We start from the raw sequence: 19513 nt of genomic DNA on the forward strand, positions 1-19513 counted from the left end.
GCTCAAAGAACAGGGTGTCGACCTCCCTCAGAAAGGGGCCCAGAGGCCAGCCGCTCCTGGGACCAAGAGGACACGGAAGGAACCCTCAGTCCCCTGCAGTGGTCTGAGCGGGTCACTTACAGCTCGGGGCCCTCCGGTAGCTGGCCGGGCCGGCCGCGCAGCCGCTGTGCGCGATGGGGCAGTGGGAGAGGTTGCAGTTCCGGGCGCTGGCGGAGGCGCACGTGATCACCGAGGGCCGGTTCTGCGGAAGGAGGGGGCTGGCGTCAGTGCGGGCGCGGGCACACAGGCGGCAGCAGCGGTTCGGCTCCCCCGCCCCAAGAGGCGAGCGACCCCATCCTCATATCCCCGCCCAGCTCCGAGGCCGGGCGGCCACCCCGGCGCCCCTCAGTCCCCCCGCCGGGCACCCGTCCCGCCTGGAAAACCAAGTGCCGGCGGCCTCGGTGTTGGAGTGGTGCCTCGGCGCGGGGCCTCACCAGTACCCACGCCCTGCGGGAGCCCCTCCTGGAGCCCTGCCGGCCCAACAGCAGATCCAGTCAAGCCCAGGGGCCGCCTCCTGCTTCACGTTGGGGGCCACACCGCTCAACGACCCGAACCCACCGTGAACGAGGGTCTTGGGGGTGTGCGCCCGGCCCCCTCCCAAGCTCTCCCTTGTCTGAGCAGTGACCCTCAGTGTGAGGCAGTGGCAGTGTGGATCGGTGAGGGACGTGGGACAGAGGCTTGGCTGTTGGGAGCTGGCCTGTCCCAACTCTCGGATCTGAAATGAGACCATCGCCGAGTCGGGAGACCAGCGTGCAGATGGCAGAGGGCTGTAAAGGGACCACGGCTCCTACCGTCACGGTCCTGAGAGCGCCTGGCCCTGCCCTTCTCAGAGTGTATCCTTGGAACCCTCCCCCCCAACCCCCGGCTTCTCTGGGCCATCCCAGGACCCTTCTAATATACTCCTGGTTGTTCTCAAGCCAAGCCAGCTCGAGTCGGTTTCTGTTACGACCATGCAAGTCATGATGGAGACAGAAACGCAGGAATCTATCCAAGTGCCTGAATTACACACAAAGCACCCTCACCCCCATGCTCCTGCCCACACTCGCCCTCCTTCCCCGAAACCACCGCAGAGTCTGCCTGGCAAACTCCGCTCGTCCTTTAAAACCCCGTTCAAATATCATCTCTGTGAAGCATGACCCTCCCCCTGCCTGCCCCACATTCAGTCAGTATACCAGCCCTTCCAGAGGCACCTGTCTCCCCGACCACACACACTTCAGAGCAGGGACCAGCGAGTGTCTGCATCCCCAGACCCGGACAGAAAACATCTGTGAACCAACTGAGCGCCCTTAGGTTCCAGCCAGGAAACTTAACTCCTGAAAACCCGGACGACGAGACAGCTAGCAGGACCTAGCTGAAGGGTCACCCCAAAGGCAGTGTCAACAAGGGAATCGGGCCTTGTCCACGCCCGGCCTTTCCCGTAAAGAGGTGGATCAGTAGCCACTGTGAAGTCTGCACATCAAACCTTCCTGTGATGGGAAGTGAACAGGAATGATAAGAACACGTCCGTGATGAAGATCTGTACCCACACCGGTGAGCGGGGATGTGCTTGGGTCTAACAAGAAATTCCACACGTCCAGGATGGGAGAAGATGCAGCTTAGCAGCAGCACGTGAACCAAGAATCTGGGGCTTTATTAATTCCACACAAGAGCAATGGGACGGAGCCACCAGGAGAGTTGGTGTGACACCCCCCCCCCCCGTGTGGATGACAACGGCAGACAGGAGAGAACATGGCTTTGAGGCCGGGTGGACCTGGGTGAACCAGCTCTAGTCAGTAGGCAGGACCTTCAGCCCTCTAAGCTTCCATTTCTTTGAGTATGAAACAGGAAGACTCGTACCTGAGGGGCGTTCGGAGCATCGCCTGAGATGGGTGTGGGGGCCTGGCCCGTGGTCACGTCCAGGAGTCCTGCCCTGCAGGTGCTGGTCATGCCGCACCTGAAGGACAGCCTGCAGTGTGCAGCCCACCTTTTGAAGGGCCTATTTAAACCCCCGAGCCCGTGATCTCCCCGCCAGCCCTCTCGTAGTGACGTGCCCTCCATCCTCGAGATGGGGCTGTGCAGCCATGTTCATAAGTGACCTCGCCCCGTGGTCAGGCTGGAGATCTGCCTCAGGCTGTGGCTCAACTACCAAGGCCGACTCAGGAGAAGATTCAAGTTGAGCTCAGGAGCTGGGGGACGGCCACGCCGAGCTGGCCATGTGATCCAGAAGCAGAGAGAGAGAAGGATGCAGAGACAGGCACGGGGCCAGGGGAGGAAGGAGGGTCCTGCCTCCTATCTGCTCGCCCAGGCAAGAGCCGGCCCTTGCTTCCTGAGCCTGGCTGTACCCACGACCCCGGGTCTGGGAGACGCCCCGGGCCCTCCCAGTATAACTCCCTTCCTTCCTGTAGCTCCAGGGCCTCCCAGCGCCGGGGCGCAGCAGCACTGGTGAGTGTTCACTACGTGCTAACTCAGCCTTTTTCTCACCAATTCATACATTAAGACCTGAGTTATTTTTGACTCCCTGTCTCCTCCAGACTCAAAACTGTGAGCGCCCGCATCCAGCTTGACCAGTTTCTAACACACTCCCTACACAAAGCAAGTGTCCACGCAGTTTTGTTAAAAGAACAAAGGAAACAAACAGGGTTGTGATTTTGGGCTCCAAGGTAGGAAGCGCAACCGCTCATCAGCCTCACTGGGAACCACAGGCACCAGCGCAACCTCGCCCAACGCCCGGGGCCCCTCACAAGCAGGTGTCACAGACTGGGTCAGAACCAGGCGCGGGCCGGGGACACAGCGGTGGCCTGGAGGCTGAGCCCGGCTCCGGCGGCCCCAGCACCTCCTCTGCTTGCTGTCCACGTCCAAGAGTCTTAAGCAAACACTGAGTGAGGACCTACTAGGTCACAGGCCCCAAAGGTTCAGAGAGAAAAGCCATGGGTTCGTGCAGTGTTTCTGAACCTCAAGGCTAATGCCTCCTTTTATTAGCTCTTCCCCTAGGAACCCCTTTTTTTTTTTTTTTTTTTGGCGGTACGCGGGCCTCTCATTGTTGTGGCCTCTCCCGTTGCGGAGCACAGGCTCTGGACGCGCAAGCTCAGCGGCCATGGCTCACGGGCCCAGCCGCTCCGCGGCATGTGGGATCTTCCCGGACCGGGGCACGAACCCGCGTCCCCTGCATCGGCAAGCGGACTCTCAACCACTGCGCCACCAGGGAAGCCCCCAGGAACCCCATTTTTTAAAGCCTTTTTTCCTACCAAGCAATCTGTGTTTATTAACAACTTAATTTCCTAAAAAAAAAAAAAAAATCCTTGTCTGCCAATCACAGGTTTCTGACCAGCAGAAGCTAATAGCCACTGTGACCACTGACTTCATAGGATTCCAGCCCAAAGCAAAGCAACCTGGCATTTAACTCTATCTGTGTGGCCTTTTAACGGGTTAACGCAGGATTCCTATTAGGATTATTACATTGAGCCCTAAACACGGCTGCCAAGGAAGACTGCTAGAAACACAGCTAGTCTAGACCAACCCCGTCTCGTGCAAAGAAACTAAGCCCCAAAGACACTGTCTTGTCTGAGGCCATTAGTCCCAAGGGGCGAGGCCTAGGCAGGCCCAGGTCAGAATTAAAACCACCCTCAGTACAGAACCGAGGGTGGGGTTACTCCCCACGTCTGTCACCGCCCTCCTTGCACCCCACCCTCCATCCCCCAAGCCCCCGGACCCACTACCGGCCACCAGCCGAGGCGCACTGGACAAGGGCGTACCTGCTGCCGCTCCACTGGGGTCATGGTGGGCGAGAGGCCGGCCGGCCTGCCAGCGTCCAGGCTGTTCTTGGTCAGTGCAAGGGGCTGCTCCATGCTGAGGCTGGGGAGGGACGTGTACAGGTGGCTGCCGTGCAGGCTCATAGTGGGGGCCACGGCTCGCTCAATGGGGCTGCGGCTCCGTTCCCGCGGGTCTTTCCGGCAGTCCCCGTTGGCCGTCTTGTTCCTGAAAAAGAGGAGTGAACGCTCAGACAGGAAAACCTGGCAGCTTCTGGGAGGCAAGGGAGCTGGCGACCGCGGTGAGACGCTCACACCGATCATTTCATCCCTCACTTTGGTGTGGGTAAATATTACACAATCATCACCCCACCATCTGAGGCTCTGATCGAATAGCCTACCGGTAACTGAGGGGCCAGGATGCTAACCCAGGTGGGTGCTGGGGAGAAGCACCTTCCCAGGGTCCAGAGTCAGCTCCATAGCTCCATCCAGACGAGACGGCAGCCCCCTGCTCAGCAGTCTGGCTGAGCGCTTCTTCAACAAACTCCACTCGCTCAGAGCCCAGAGATCTCACCTGTGTGCTCCAGGCTGGCTTGGTTGGCCCAGGATCTGCCTTCAGAAGGATGGTGGTGGTGATGATGCCCAAGTAACCCCATGCCTCCTACCTGCCGGGTCCTGTTCTAAGGCTCCACTGGCCTCAGCTCATTCAGTCTTCCCAACAGCACTGAGAAGGGGAGGCTGTAACCACCCCCGCCCCAGACGAGGGGACCGAGACCCAGTCCAATCTCCTCACTGGCCGAGGCTACTGGCCCGCGAGCCGTGGTGTTTGGCTCACGGTGTGGCGATCAGCCTGGTGTGGAGCGTGGAGAGCCTGGCGCGCCAGCGGGAGGGCCCTGCCGTAGGAAAGTCCAACCACAGGCAGGTGCGGGCCGAGTGGGACCCAGATGAGGCGGTAGCACGGGCCCTGCCTGCAACCTGATGGATCTCGTCTAGGGGCAAGGTTACACGCTGCGTCTCTTTGAGAACGGGGAGAATGACTCCGCACGGTAGCGGTGGGCCTCACGGTAGTTTCACCCCCGCCCAGGGGTTCTTTGTGCCTCAGGTCTCAGCCCTTAAATCCGCTGTGTCCTCTGCTGCCAAAGCAGTCTTTTTTCGTAACAAAGGAGCAAGTATTTTAGCTAAAAATGTGGTAATGGCTTCTGTGACAGTGGAGAGATCAATGGGCATTAGCGGAACCAAATCAGCTGTAAGCTCAGTTCATCAACTACAGGGCAACGAACTGCGTAAGGCACAGCATGTAATTTATGGGTGTGTCCCCCCAGCCCCGCACTATTCGCTGGTCGACTATACAAGCTGACTTAGAAGCAGTTAGACAATAAACTTCCAGCCCATGAAGACAATCACGGAAGAGTATGTTCTGGTCACAGTGTAGATGAGATGTTCCATACACACCACATGGATCCTGACAATTTTCAAAGAATTACAATACCAAAAATAGAAAAAGAAAAGAAAAAAAGTAATTCTGAAACCAGCCTGTCCATAATTTCATCTTCCTGTGATGATTCAGATGGCATTACAGGCCTTTACAGTGAAGGGCTGCGCGGTCGTGACCGCAAACGCCGAACGTTCCTGCAGAACGGCACAGAACGGGGACGCCTGGCTCGATGGGCTTCAGGCCCCTCAGACCCAAGATAACCTGGCTTTTCCCTGAACGGGTACTTATTACTGAATATACAGGTGACCGGTGTCTGAAGACTACGTTGTCACACAGAGTCATCTCCAGCATCAGGTTTCCATCTAAATTTGAATAAAATTCAGTGTGAACTGGTTCCCTGACACAGTGAGGTTTGTCACTGTGTCAGGGAACCTACCTCCCAAAATGAGGTTTCTAGAGGTCACTTCATGAACTCTGCAAACTCAGGGACTGGACACGTCACTTGGAACGCGCCTCCGTCCAGTTCAGACCCCACGATATTCAACCAATGTTAACTGAGCCCCTATTTTCTGACGGTTACAGAGAGGAAGACACAGCCCTTCTCATGGGCTCACGACCACGGGCAGGGGCGACAAGCTCCCCCGTGACCACCACAGCACCGGGAGGGGCGCAGGGCCGGAGGAGCGGGCAGAAGGCTGGAGAGTCGCCCGGGGGCGCCGGTGCTCACACCCCGCACCACGCAGCACCGCGACACCGCACAGCGCAGCAGGGGGCCCGAGGAGCGATGGGGACTGTCCCAAGTCAACCCGCAGGGAGCGAACGGGAGAATGGGCCCCCGCAGGCAGGACGCAGCAGGCATCAAGGACCGGAAAAGACACTGAAACACCCAGAAACCATCTGAAGACCTCGCTGGTTAATTTTAGTAAAATTATACATTACTCAGATTTCCAGCTCGTTTTCCCAGTTCCCGGAGCTTGAAGACAGACGTTGTTTTCCTTCCCCCAGTGACTCATACCCCGGGCTCCGCTGCTTCCCGGGGCGTCATGTGCTCCCGGACCCAAACCACACGCTTCCTGCCTGCGAGCCCCGCGGCGCCTCCGTTCTCATTAAAGACGACGTTTGCTTGGGAAAGAGTCCAGAGGGCTCGTGCGGGGGGCTGGACGCAGAGGGGCAGCCGATGACAGGAGGCTTGGGGTGCACGGCCCCTCCCGGGACCCATCCTCACCCTGGGGAGGGCATTTCCACAGAGAAAACGGGAAGGGGCTCAAAAGCAAAAAGGTGTCTGGGAAATGGGTGCCACGTGCCGCCGCTCTGCCCTGAGGCGAGAAGCCAGCAGTGTCCCCAGTGTCTGGGGACAAGTAGACTCAACTCCAGGCAGTGGAACTGAGGAAAGTGCATCCACTTGCACACTCACCGACGTGAGGTTTTCCCGCCCTTCAACCAACCGGGGCTCAGAGTTGAAGGAAACCCTCGGGAAGGTCTTACTTGACAATCTCGGGCCTCAACTAAATTCCTTACCTCCTGACACCAATTAACTAAACCAAAGGGAGTCTGAATTCTTAGCACAGGGGAGGGATGTGGGGATGAAGCTATTTACTTAGTGCTTTGGAGGAAATGTTCTGGGGTCCCGGGGGTCCCCATGCTGTAGGCCCCTCGGCCCAGCCCGGCCCCCGTGTCCCCCGCGCAGGCCCAGGCTCCCGTAATACAGGAACATCCCTGAGGTGACAGGGTGTCCCGGCCAATGGGATGCAGAACACTCACGGCAGGAGTGGACTGAAGGTCTGTGGCAACACCCACTGTGCACGTGGGTGAGGTGTATATGGAGGTTCAAGGAAGGAGGGAGCAGGGCCCACGAGGGTCACGGCAAAGACCGAGCCCGGCCTCCGACTCACCCATCTTGCCTGTCCTCTGCATCCCTCACACAAGCGTCCGCCCTCTGGGAACCTACAGGATGGTAACAAACCTTCACCTTCACGGCCCAACACGAATCACAATAAAGTTGTTAAAGCATCGTTAATTTTAGAAAGCTTCCTCAGAGAAGATACTTAATGTCATTGAACTGTACACTTAAAAATGGCTAAAGTGGTGCGCTGCATGCACTACAATTTAAAATAATAATAATTTTAAAAAATTAAAACCAGAAAATGTCTCTCCCCTGCCATTACTTGCTGAGTTGCTGGGTCTGTGACGTGGATCAAGTAGATGGCCCCGTCCCTGTCTCACAGAAAAGAGGCCCGAGGTGAGGACGATAAACGCTTAGCCTGAGCGCTGGAGGCGGGACGGCAACCAGACACCCAGCCACTCAGCCATCCTCACTGCAGGCCCCCGCATCACCCACCCCTCCATCCCCAGCTTCCAGGAGGCCCTCCCTGGCCCCCCAGACTGGAGCACCGAGGGCACGGTGGGGACCTGCACGTGCGTGAGGGGACAGCCCTGCAAGGCACGGGGCTGAGCACAGAGCGGGTGTCTTAACCACCATTCACTAAGTGAACTTATCTTTTTAAAAAAATTATTTATTTATTTTATATTTGGCTGCGTTGGGTCTTCGTTGCTGCGCGCAGGCTTTCTCTAGTTGCGGCGAGCGGGGCTACTCTTCGTTGCGGTGCGCAGGCTTCTCATTGCGATGGCTTCTCTTGTTGTGGAGCACGGGCTCTAGGTGCGCACAGGCTTCAGTAGTTGTGGCACACGGGCTCTAGAGCGCAGGCTCAGTAGTTGTGGCACACGGACTTAATTGCTCCGCAGCATGTGGGATCTTCCCAGACCAGGGATCAAACCCTTGTCTCCTGCGTGTATTCTTAACCACTGCGCCACCAGGGAAGCCCCTAACTGAACTATTAAAGTACACATATCATGTGTGAGTCCAGTTAGGATCTGTGGTGAACGAAAGGGAATTAAGGCAATTTCTGAGGAAATTCCCAGCAGGAAAGACTTTTTTTCTGAAAAATGCAGAATTTAGGGAGCATTTAAACAGCCATAAACAGCTGTGATAGTTTCTCCCTTTCACTACCTTCCCCATCTTTTGTTTCCCCTTCCCCCGCTTCTAAGTGTCCCCCAGGTCATCCAAACCTCACGCATCACCCCCTCTTTCTCCTTGAGAGCAGGAGAATTCACTGCTTTCCAACCAGGCGGGAGGGCGCGTGGGTGTGTCCAGGACATCCTGGGTCAGTCTCGTCACTCCAAGGTACCAATTTCAGACGGGAAGCGGCGGGGCAAGACAGCGCCGCCAGGGTGTGTGGTGTGGAGGGAAGGCGTTGGCATGGGGAAGGGGTGGGAGGCGAGGCAGAGGTGCCCTCCTGGTACAAAATGGTGAGCTGTGTGTCATGGGCCGGAAAAAGCTGAGAAATACCGGCATTCAGGGCATCCCAAAGGCACAGAGGGACCGCGGTCTGTCTGCTGCAGTGCCCAGCACGTCCTGCTCGGCAGTGACTCGGGGGCAGCTGTCTCTGCCTTTGACTAGGGGGAAGACTGTGTCGTATATGACACCTGCCACCGCTTAACATCACTTAATAATCAAGAAAAAAGCCACAGCCCTACCGCATCCAAGGTTCAAGGGAACCCGACCTGAGCATGGAGGACGGTGCAGTTGGCTGATGACATCCCTGCCCCATCTTTCCACCCGAGTAACATGCCACCCTCCCACTAACCCCCCCCCCGTTTCTGCTAGTTCACATTTCAAAAACCCACTACCTGGAACTAAGCGACACACACCTCACTGGCTCTGTCCCATGACAGGTGTGACCTACAGTGCCAGGGAGAAGCACCTCCATTGCATCGCTGCCCTCAGAAAGACCTGCCCAGAAAGAGAGAGCGTTACGAGCTGGGGAATCCCTCCGAGTAAACTGCTTACGTGGATTATCTTTATTATCATCAACTACCATCTACTGACGGTAGTTATCATTCTCACCTTATTTAAATCCACCACAAGGCTGCAAAGTAAGCACCAGCATCTCCACCGCATAGGTGTGTACGCCGAGATGCAGAGAGAGAAGTAACTTGTCTAAGGTTGCAAAACTAACACAGTACAAGGGTTCTATTTATATTTGACTGGCTCCAAAGCCTCTCCTTTTCACCTTTCTGTCTCGAGAGAGGGATGCAGAGAAAACTACAAAGACCCATGTACCCATCACCCAGAACTGACAGATGAAACCTCACCATCCTATTTGCTTCAGATCTTTCCTTCCCTCCTAAGGATTAAAGCTGCAGAGCATGGTCCTCCTTCACACCCCCCAGGCCCCTGCCTCTTCTTCATCCCTAGATACACCCGCTGGCCCATATTTGGAGATGCTTCCCACCTGAGCCTTTGTCCTCTGACCACCTGTGAACGTATCTGTAAATCAGAGCAGCACATTTTACATTCCCATCACTGTATGTACTTAACAGCCGGGCTTTTTCCCCTCACGTGTTTCTGGCCTAGAGATCCGGTTCATTCATGTTCGTCACCTGCCATACAGGATTCCTTCACCGGAATCCACCAGCTTGTTGATCCACTGCTGTCCCGACAGGCATTTGGCCATGTCGGGTTTTCCTAGTTATCAACAATCCCACGGTGTTGACATTCCTGCACCTGGGTGCCGCGCAGGTGCATCTCCGGAGGGAAGGCTTCTGGCTGCAGGGCGCCCCGCCTTCAGGACCAGCGGGTGCCGCCGGAGCCCTTTAGGACCGCGGTCCACTGCACTCCTCCCACCACTGCGTCCTCAGTCACGTCTGGCACCAGCGCAACCGAGGGCCTCTTCATACATTTGTTAGCCATTCCACTTTCTCCTTTCAATTACCTTTTATCAGTTATGGGTTGAATTGTGTCCCCTGCCCCCAAAAGAGGCTGAAGACCCAACCCCAGTACCTGTGCTTTTAGTTGGAAACAAGGTCTTCGCAGAGACTCATATTAAGATGAGGGCATTAAGGTGGGCCCTCAGCCAATGGCTGGTGTCCTTCTAAAAGGGGGAAGTTGGACAAAGTGACAGACATGCACCAAGAAAAGATGACGTGAGATGTGAAGACGTAGGGAGAATGCAATCTATAAGCCAAGGAATGCCCGAGGCCACCGGAAGCTGAGAGAGAGGCCTGGGACAAGCGGTCCTCACAGCGCTCGAAGAAGCAACCCTGCCCTCAGCTCCATCTCAGACTTCAGCCTCCGTAACTGGGAGGAAATACATTTCTCCTGTTGAAGCCACCCAGTCTGTGGCACTTGGTCATGGCAGCCCCAGAAACTAATACAGTTTCCATGGCTTTTACCCCCAATGCTTTTACTTCTTTAGATATTCTCCACATCCATGTTTTATTCTGTTTTATCTGTAATTAATCTCTTCCCCCCGACACCCATTTTTTTGAAGCTTGGTCTGGACATTTTCAGAGGCCCCTAAGATCCACCGGACCTGAGGTGTCCTTGTCACACATGCCTGTCATCACGAGGACATTTAATCAGCACTGAGGTGACAAAGTGTGTGAGGCCAGGCCTGCCGGTGAGAAGCTGGAGGGCCAGCTGCCCCCCCGACTGCTCCTCCAAGTGCAATTCAGGAAGCCAGGAAAAGGCATCGCCCGCCCCGACGCACAGGACCGCAGACCCTCATCGGCCAAGCCATCCTCCCAGCCGTCCAGCTCAGGACCGCTGCAGGTAGAGACTGAACGAACCAGCAGACCTTCTCCTCAGTCCCGCGCGGATGGGCCCGTCGATAACCAACCCCAAGGCCCGGGCCAGCTGCGTCCAACGCCCGCCTTCTCTCCCCAACGGCCGCGCCAGCCTCGGGGGTGTCCGCACCCTACCCAGGGCAGGAGGAGGGAGACGGAGCTGAGAAGAGGCGCGCCCAGGGCACAGGCCGGCGGGGGCGGGACGGGGGCTCCCATCAGGCCAGCACTCCCCCTCCTGCCTCAACTCCTGCGCGCTGTTCGGTGCTGGAGGGAGAGTGACCAGCTCTGGGTAGGGGAGAGGACAGGCGTGTCTGAGGAAGGCTTCGGCCGTCCTCACTGGGCTCTGCCTCTGTAGCTGAGTCAAGGGTCTCCAGTCGCCACCCTCAAGACGGAGTGGCACTGAGACAGCACCGCCCACGGCTCCACAGTCTCCAGCCCTGAGATGTCGTGGCTGCGCTGGCCTCCAGGGGGCCAGCCCCAGGGGACCCTCCAGGGGGCCAGCCCCAGGGGGCCCTCCAGGGGTCCAGCCTCAGGGGCCCCTCCAGGGGACCAGCCCCAGGGGACGTTTCGTGGCTACTCCTCCTGCCCTGCTCTGTCCCCCAGACGGTGGGTCTCTCTTCCCTCGGGCACACTCACTGCGCAGACTCGCGTGGGGACCCAGGGCACCCAGGACACCCAACAGCCGTCACCTGGGCCCACGGCGGCCACTTCCGTAAAGCTTCTAAACAACCGACGTGTAAGCCTTAAGACACAAGGTATTTTAAAAGTGTTGTAGTTAGAAACCCATCTGAAACATCCTACAATTGACTTCTTTCCTTTCTTGGTGACTTGGGATCTTTATTATAAACGTGATTTCGGGATGTGATGGCCCCGCGGCAGGAGCGTCGGTCTGTGCTAAGGCTCCTTCCTCAGCTGGCTCAGCGGCTGCAGGCGCAGGGTCCGCTCCCCTCGTGTCTTGGTTTCCTCCCTGGTCATCCTGGGGGCAGGCCTGGTGGGAGGGTCCGGGCCCGTCTGCTCGGCCTCTGCTTTCCCTTCTCCTCGCGGTGGGCCCTGAGGCCAGGCAGCCAGAGGCTGTGCTCCGGCTCCGAGAACAGGGCCAGCACTCGGGCCTTCTTCGCTTGGGGAGTCAGGGCTCCCCAACCTGCTGCCCAGAGAGGGCGAGACCCGTGACGTCAGACCGCCACCCGGAGCCCCTCTCCCAGCAGCTCAGCTCTGTGAAAATAAGAGACTAGTTTTCTTTGACTAAGACAGTCTGTGCATGTTTTCCATCATTAGCTGAGATGAGAGGAAAAACTGAAGTTTTAGAAAAGAGGTCAACCCTGAGAACGCGACGGGGAAAGCCCCTCGCCCCTCCTCCCCCAACCTGGGTGGGCCACGGCTGCCATGAGAGCGGCGGGCATCCACCTGCCGGCGGCGGGCGCAGCACGGGACCACGTGCAGCCTGAGCTCTGCTTATGGACTCAACGGATCACGTGGGCCACACATGTACACTCATTCATTTCAAATGAATGGAGATGTGGCTGAGACTAATAAAATACAAATTAATTTAAAATTCCTACTGCTACTAAATGTGTAAGTCATTTTTGTCATTATGTATCCTCTTGATGAATGATATTAAAAAATAATACAGGGCTTCCTTGGTGGCGCAGTGGTTGACAGTCCACCTGCCGATGCGGGGGACATGGGTTCGTGCCCCGGTCCGGGAAGATCCCACATGCCGCGGAGCGGCTGGGCCCGTGAGCCATGGCCGCTGGGCCTGCGCGTCCGGAGCCTGTGCTCCGCAGCGGGAGAGGCCGCAACAGTGAGAGGCCCGCGTACCGCAAAATATAAAAATAAAAAAAAAATAATACAACCACTCTTCTGTTTTTGGCATCGAAGTCCCTGCACCAGAGGAGGGATAGAAACATCATGTCTCTCCTTCTGCACAACAGCTATAGTGTCTGCAACGCACACAAACCTGGGGCAGCTCGTCTCTCCCACTGCACAGCAGCAGAGGTATCACTGCGGCACTGCTCTGCTTGGCTATCCAGCCACTTGGGATGGCTGGGTGAGGGAGAGAGGGGTGACGCTAAGAGATCTGCCCACAGAGAAGGTCCAGAGTGGCTTTTTCCTTTTTAATAAATTTATTTATTTATATTTTAATTTTTTATGGCTGCGTTGGGTCTTTGTTGTTGCGCGTGGGCTTTCTCTAGTTGCGGCAAGAGGAGCTACTCTTCGTTGCGGTGCGCGGGCTTCTCATTGAGGTGGCTTCTCTTGTTGTGGAGCACAGGCTCTAGGTGCACGGGCTTCAGTAGCTGTGGCTCACGGGCTCGAGAGCGCAGGCTCAGTAGTTGTGACGCACGGGCTTAGTTGCTCCGCAGCATGTGGGATCTTCCCAGACCAGGGCTCGAACCTGTGTCCCCTGCATTGGCAGGTGGATTCTTAACCACTGCGCCACCAGGGAAGTCCCAGAGAGGCACAGACCTCCTGCCCAGTGCCCTGCTCCCAAGCCCCCACGAGTCAGCATGCAGAACAGTGCCCGACACACAGTATCTAATTCATGAATGAACCGACCAAAAAGCAAACGGATTCTTAGGGAAAAGCAGCACCAACTGGTCTGAATAAGACAGGAACCCACGAAGCTCCAGGGCGGCATCTGGACCAACGGTCACTGGAGAACCAATCCCAGTCCCCGCAAGGCCAGCAGGAAGGAGTGGTCTGCAAACACCTCCAGGGCCATTTCCGCTCCCTTCTTCTGGGGGCGGGGGGGGGGGGGGGGCGGCCCGCTTTCTGATTCTATTCAAGTTCCGATTCTGTTCGGAAGGCTCACTCTTAGCTTTTGCTCCTCATTCTGTGGCAAATCGCTGGAAGACATTACACACTGTTTAGTGAAGAGAGTGGAAGCTTTGTCCCACTCAGAGGAAGAGAGCTGAAGAGAGCTTCGTGCTGGGACGGCTGTGAACCCCAGAGAGGGGTGCGAACAGCAGCGTCCTCACATGACGCCCTGCGGCTGCTTCTCACACCCCCCCAGGGTAGGGTGCTCGCTTACTCCCCCTCCACGGAATTCACTCAACTCCTGGAAGGGTTCAATGAAAGGCCCTCCCCTACTATCGAGGTTCCAGGGCGATTCTTTGATTGACGGTCTGCTCTTTGGAAAAATTCAACGAAGTCTATTTCTTCTTCCAATTACTGGAAAACTGCTTCTGTGTCAGCCCTGCCATGCCCAGAATTCTCTTCACCCAACAAGAATCCCTCCCAATGACCCTCATACCATCCTAACACCTTACCATCCTGTCACCCACCTCCAAGCACTCTCCAAAGTAACATCCATCTTTAAGTGTGGTACCCAGAACCATGTATAATACTCCAGAGGACATCTAAAGAGCAGAGCACACAAGGAAAGATAACTCCCTTCAATTTACATAGCACATTTTAAACCAAAAGTCAGTGCAGAAGGTCTAATAAGAACCAAGGTCAACAGAATAGAGTATCGAAATCAGGATGATTCTGAGACCTGTAGTCAACTGGGACTCCACCCAGAACGGCAAGACCCAAGACACAACAGTTCTGCCAGCAGCCTGGTCCCATAGTAACGTGTAGTCTCCTAAAATCCTCCTAATTCAGCTATACTTGTGACCCTGTATTGGCCAAAGAGAGAGATAAATGAGTGACTGCACACGTCCGCATCCCATGCGAATGTCTGTCAAAGACAGAGCAGCACATTTCCTCCCTGTGCTCTTTGGTTTGCTGCAATTCCCTCCTGCCCTTCACATACCCACACAGTCGCATTCCTACACCTGAATGCAAGTACCTTCCCAGCGTCCAGCCCCGATGGTGGCAGTAACCAGTTCCAAATTATTCTGTGGACTTCTTTATCTTTTTAATTTTATCCCAGTATAGTTGATTTACAATGTTGTGTTAGTTTCAGGTATACAGCAAAGCGATTCAGTTAAACACATATCTAGGTTATCGCAGAATACTGAGCAGCATTCCCTGTGCCGTACAGTGGGTCCTTGTTGGTTACCTACTTATACATAGTAGTGGGTGTGTGTTCATCCCAAGTGCCTGATTTATCCCTCCCCCCACCCATGTTTCCCCTTTGGTAACCATAAGTTTGTTTTCGATATCTGTAAGTCTGTTTCTGTTTCGTACATAAGTTCATTGGTACCAATTTTTTAAAACTCAGATTCCACGTATGAGTGATATCATATATTTGTCTTTCTCCGACTTACTTCACTCAGTATGACATCACCTCTAGGTCCATCCATGTTGCTGCAAATGGCATTATTTCGTTCCTTTTTCATGGTTGAGTAATAGTCCATTGTATACATGCACCACGTCTCCTTTATCCATTCATCTGTCGATGGATATTTTGGTTGCTTCCGTATCTTGGCGATTGTAAACAGTGCTGCAATCAACACTGGGGTGCATGTGTCTTTCTGAATTATGGTTTTCTCCAGATCCATGCCCGGGAGTGGGACTGCTGGATCGTATGGTAGTTCTATTTTTAGTTTCTTAAGGAATCTCCATCTTGTTTTCCACAGTGGCTGTTACCAAATTACATTCCCACCAACAGTGTAGGAGGGTTCGCTTTTCTCCACACCCTCTCCAGCATTTGGTTTTAGACTTTTTGATGATGGCCATTCTGAATGATGCAAGGTGATAGCTCACTGTAGTTTTGATTTGCATTTCTCTGATAATTAGTGATGTTGAGCAGCTTTTCATGTGCTTTTTGGCCATCTATCTGTATGTCTTCTTTGGAGAAATGTCTATTTAGATCTTCTGCCCTTTTTTTTTTTTTTGGTACGCGGGCCTCTCACTGTTGTGGCCTCTCCGGTTGCGGAGCACAGGCTCCGGACGCGCAGGCTCAGCGGCCATGGCTCACGGGCCCAGCCGCTCCGCGGCACATGGGATCTTCCCGGACCGGGGCACGAACCCGTGTACCCTGCATCGGCAGGCGGACTCTCAACCACTGTGCCGCCAGGGAAGCCCTGCCCATTTTTTGATTGGGTTGTTTTGTTTTTTTTGATACAGAGCTGCATGAGCTGTTTGTATATTTTGGAGCTGTAGACTTCTTGACAATAGAGGATAAGCTCTAATTCAACATATTCATTCTACACTAAACAAAAATTAGAAAGCCAGTTTTTCTTTTAAAACCACCCACCTACCCTGACTGACATCAGAAACTCTGCAGGCAAAATTAAATTACTTACTGAATTAAGTTACTATAAAACTATACTAAAAAGTTTTAGAATTTAAGTACTGAGTATATAAAGTGATTAAATATTCATTTAATAGAAGATCCTGAGGCATCTACCAAATATCCTTTAAAATAGTTACTACTGTTACCATTAAATTATTAGTTATGATTATTAGTAATAAAATTATCATTATTAAAGGGCCTTCAGAACCTTGCATCTGAGACCACATTATGTACTGAATTAATTCCCTCTGAGAATCCGTATGGTCTGGGCTGAACTCCATCTTTTCGAAAACTAGAGGAAGAGGTTAGCTAAGCCATTGTTTCTCTTTACTTAGATTACAGGGTAAGAACACGATCTGAATTTCTTAAAGGTTATTTCGAGGACTCTCCGGTGCTTAGAAAGGCTACTAATGTATTGGCAACTGATAGGCAAATTACCAACCAATCTCTATTCTTGAAGCAAAGTTCCCAAGGGACCTATAAAAACCAATACTGACGGCTTACTTCGTTTTCCAAGGTACAAAAATGCATTTCTTGACAAATACTCTTATTTTCCAACTCTTCAGAGAGTTGAGAACTCACTTTCCCTATAGTGTCTGCTTAGTTTTACTGTAACGTCACTAACATCTGGCTATTAAAATCATATTTAATCCCAAACCTGGGACCTGGAAAAGGAACCCAGGGGAACCTCATGACTGTTCAACACTGAAATGGCATCTCCCCCGCAAACTCCTGAGTGGATGATTCTAAAAATGTCTTCGGAGAATCCAGGACTGCCATCCCCAGATACCTCAAGTGATGCACTCCTTTCCTTTTCACAAGGACCTCCCACACCAAATGGCAATGGTGACTCCCAACCACCCTTTAAATTAAAATGACCACGCCCCAGAGTCCTCACATTGCCGCTCCCCCCCATGAGGCCCCAAATGTTCACATCCTGAGAGCTGAACGTCTGTCCTTCAAGTTCTTACCCCCTCTTGACACACTGTTCATCCCAGCCGAGCACGGAATACAAAGGCTGAACACATAATAGATTCGGTATTGTTTATTCAATTGAACCAAAGTTAATCATTAGTCTTTGGAAGGTTTTTTAATCTTTTTTCAAAACTGTGGCAAAATACACATAAAATTTACCATTTTAGTCATTTGAAAATATACAGCTCAGAGGCACTGAACACATTCACACTGTCGGGCAGCCATCCCCACAACCCATATGGAGAAACTTTTCATCTTTCCGAAGTGAAACTCTGTACCCGTTAAATACGAACTCCCGGTTCTCCCTCCCTCATCACCTGGCAACCACATTCTCTTCACTGCTCCTACGCATGTGACACTCACTCAAGAAGAATCACAAACTCTTTGTGCTTTTGTGACTGGCACATTTCACTTTGCAAAACGTCTTCAAGGTTCATCCACGCGGTGGCAGGTGCCAGGACCGCACGTTCCTTTTTTAAGGCTGAATAATATTCCATGGTATGGATCTATTCATTCCTTGACGGGCACTGGGTCGCTCCCACCTTCCAGCTGCCATGAATCATGCAGCTGTGAACATGGGCAGGTGTACAGATACCGGTTTCAGCTCCCTGCCTTCACTTCTTGTGGGTCCGTACCCCTGTGTGGACTTGCTGGATCATACGGTAATTCTGTGTGTAATTCTCAGTCCTTAGGCATTCTGACAAATCATTGGTAGTCAATGGCCCTCTCTACTAGAGAGAAATGATAGGTTTCCAAAAGGATAGGTCTGGCTCACAACAACAACACAAACACAAGTCTCTGTAAACACAGTCCAAGTGGTTCATGAGATAAATGCTGAAGAATAATGTAAGCATTTGACGTAAAAAGGTAAATAAACGAACACCACCCATCACCAGCTCACCCAACCCTGCAGCTCCAGGCACACACTCGGGGACTGCAGTCAGGGGTGTGGTCAGCGCCGGGGAGCATTTGGAGACTCACAGGCTACACATTTGCGGTTCTCATTTCTCACTATGGGCCTTTAAATATGATTTCAAGCCCTCTAAGGATGGCTAGTGTTAAGAACAGTAATAGCTACTACCATTTGTGTCACATCAGCGTACAGTTCTACAGAGCGTCCCGCACACATGTCATTGTTAACAGATCTGCCTCAGTCTGCAGCCCCTCCTCGCTGCCCGGCAAGTGTGGTCCTCAAATGGCCTGCTGTGCGGACAGGTGAGGGCGCCTGGACACCGGCTCCCAGGCCGGAGACCTCTCAGTCTGCATCTGAACCTCAGCTTCCTTTCAGGGCCAGGAGGGAGGAGGCCGCTCGCCGAGTTACGAGTTACGTGGCAAGTTCCCGAGAGATGGGACAAGAGCCCCATGTCCTGAGGCCTGTGGAGGGGCCTCCTCTCCAGTGGGTCCCTAAAGCAACTCACAGAGGAGGGCCTCCAGCACCCTCTCCACGGAGGGCAGTGGTCACGCAGCTGAGGTCGGAACCTCCAGACTTCAATTGTGCCCAAGTGCTTTTATTTGCCTTGTCATTTTCTTTAAGAATAAATGTTAAACATAAAACGTACCCCTCTTCTGGAAGCGATCCTGGCGGCTGAACTGAGTGGGAAGAAAACGCACCCTGTCCTCCCCGAAGCTGCAGCCTCACCAACTATGCATCATTGTCTTTAGTGGGTCAAGTGATGGCCCGGCCCAGCAACAGCAGGTCAGCGGTCACCTGGAACCTGGTTGCTTCCACCCCATTAAGGCAACAATTACCCATTTGCGTTAACCCCTCGGCTCACAGCGGCGGGGCTGCGGCCCCTTTAAGAGCCCTCTCGCAGAAGAAACCGGATACGACGGGGATCTGATTGGGACAAGGGGCCGCCTGGTGAGGGAAGAGAGATGAGCAGGAAAGTCACTGCTGCCCTTCTGAGCACAGGCAGTTGCCGCCTCTCCCAGCCTTGCTGCCGCAGAGTTTAAATTAATTACAGCTGAAAATACAGGGTTGCCATCTGGTTTGCAAAAGCAAGGATAAGGGAATAAAATGAAAGGGTTTTTGGTACTAACCTCACTTTAATCATTGCCAAAGAGCATGAAGACAGCCCAGCGTCCTCCCACAAGAAAGCCTTGGGCCTCCCAAACTTGGCAGGCGGTCCAGGCGCAAAACTGGATGGGCGGGAGGCTCGTCAGAATAAAAGTCCCCGCCGGGGGAGGCGGCAAGGTAAGGGCCGCCGCCCGCGCGCGAGGGCCAGGCTCGGGGGCCGGGCCGGGCCGAGGTTCGTTCACAGAGGCTTTCCTGCCAGAAGGCGACACGCACCGTTACGGTCCCAGTCCGTGAGAAAAGAGATCCGCTGTCAGGAGGACAGCATGCCATTTCCTCTTTCTTTGTCTCCCCGTCTGCCAGAACATCAGGCTTTTATAAAACTCTCTAAACCGAGGCCCAGCAGAACCCAGAGAGGCCGGCGGGCTGCCGGGGCGGGGGGGGGGGGGGGGGCGGGCGAGGAGGAGCAGCGCCGCCCCGCAAGGTCCCCTCCCCCGCCCCCGCGCCCGCGCCCCCCA

The 19513-nt window shown here is 54.2% G+C and overlaps 1 protein-coding gene across 14 annotated transcripts in view; it reads right to left on the reverse strand.

Moving 5' to 3' along the window:
- Positions 1 to 19513, reverse strand: part of VGLL4 (vestigial like family member 4) — a 165657-nt gene that overhangs the window by 12298 nt on the left and 133846 nt on the right. For 9 of the 14 annotated variants that reach the window (XM_089919724.1, XM_089919723.1, XM_089919721.1 and 6 more), the window contains 3 exons: positions 3771 to 3993; positions 1876 to 1972; positions 121 to 241 (listed from right to left, as the gene is read on the reverse strand). In XM_089919724.1, the coding sequence (XP_089775850.1) occupies positions 121 to 241; positions 1876 to 1972; positions 3771 to 3993 (441 nt within the window). Of the gene's footprint in view, positions 1 to 120; positions 242 to 1875; positions 1973 to 3770; positions 3994 to 7091; positions 7144 to 19021; positions 19051 to 19513 lie in introns of those variants that run through there. The other 5 variants (XM_089919718.1, XM_089919719.1, XM_022562839.3 and 2 more) reach the window with 3 other exon arrangements.

Source organism: Delphinapterus leucas, chromosome 10 (genome assembly GCF_059928025.1).
Source record: "Delphinapterus leucas isolate spDelLeu-1000000601 "Yukka" chromosome 10, BTC_Dleu_Yukka2, whole genome shotgun sequence".
Classification (NCBI taxonomy): domain Eukaryota; kingdom Metazoa; phylum Chordata; class Mammalia; order Artiodactyla; family Monodontidae; genus Delphinapterus; species Delphinapterus leucas.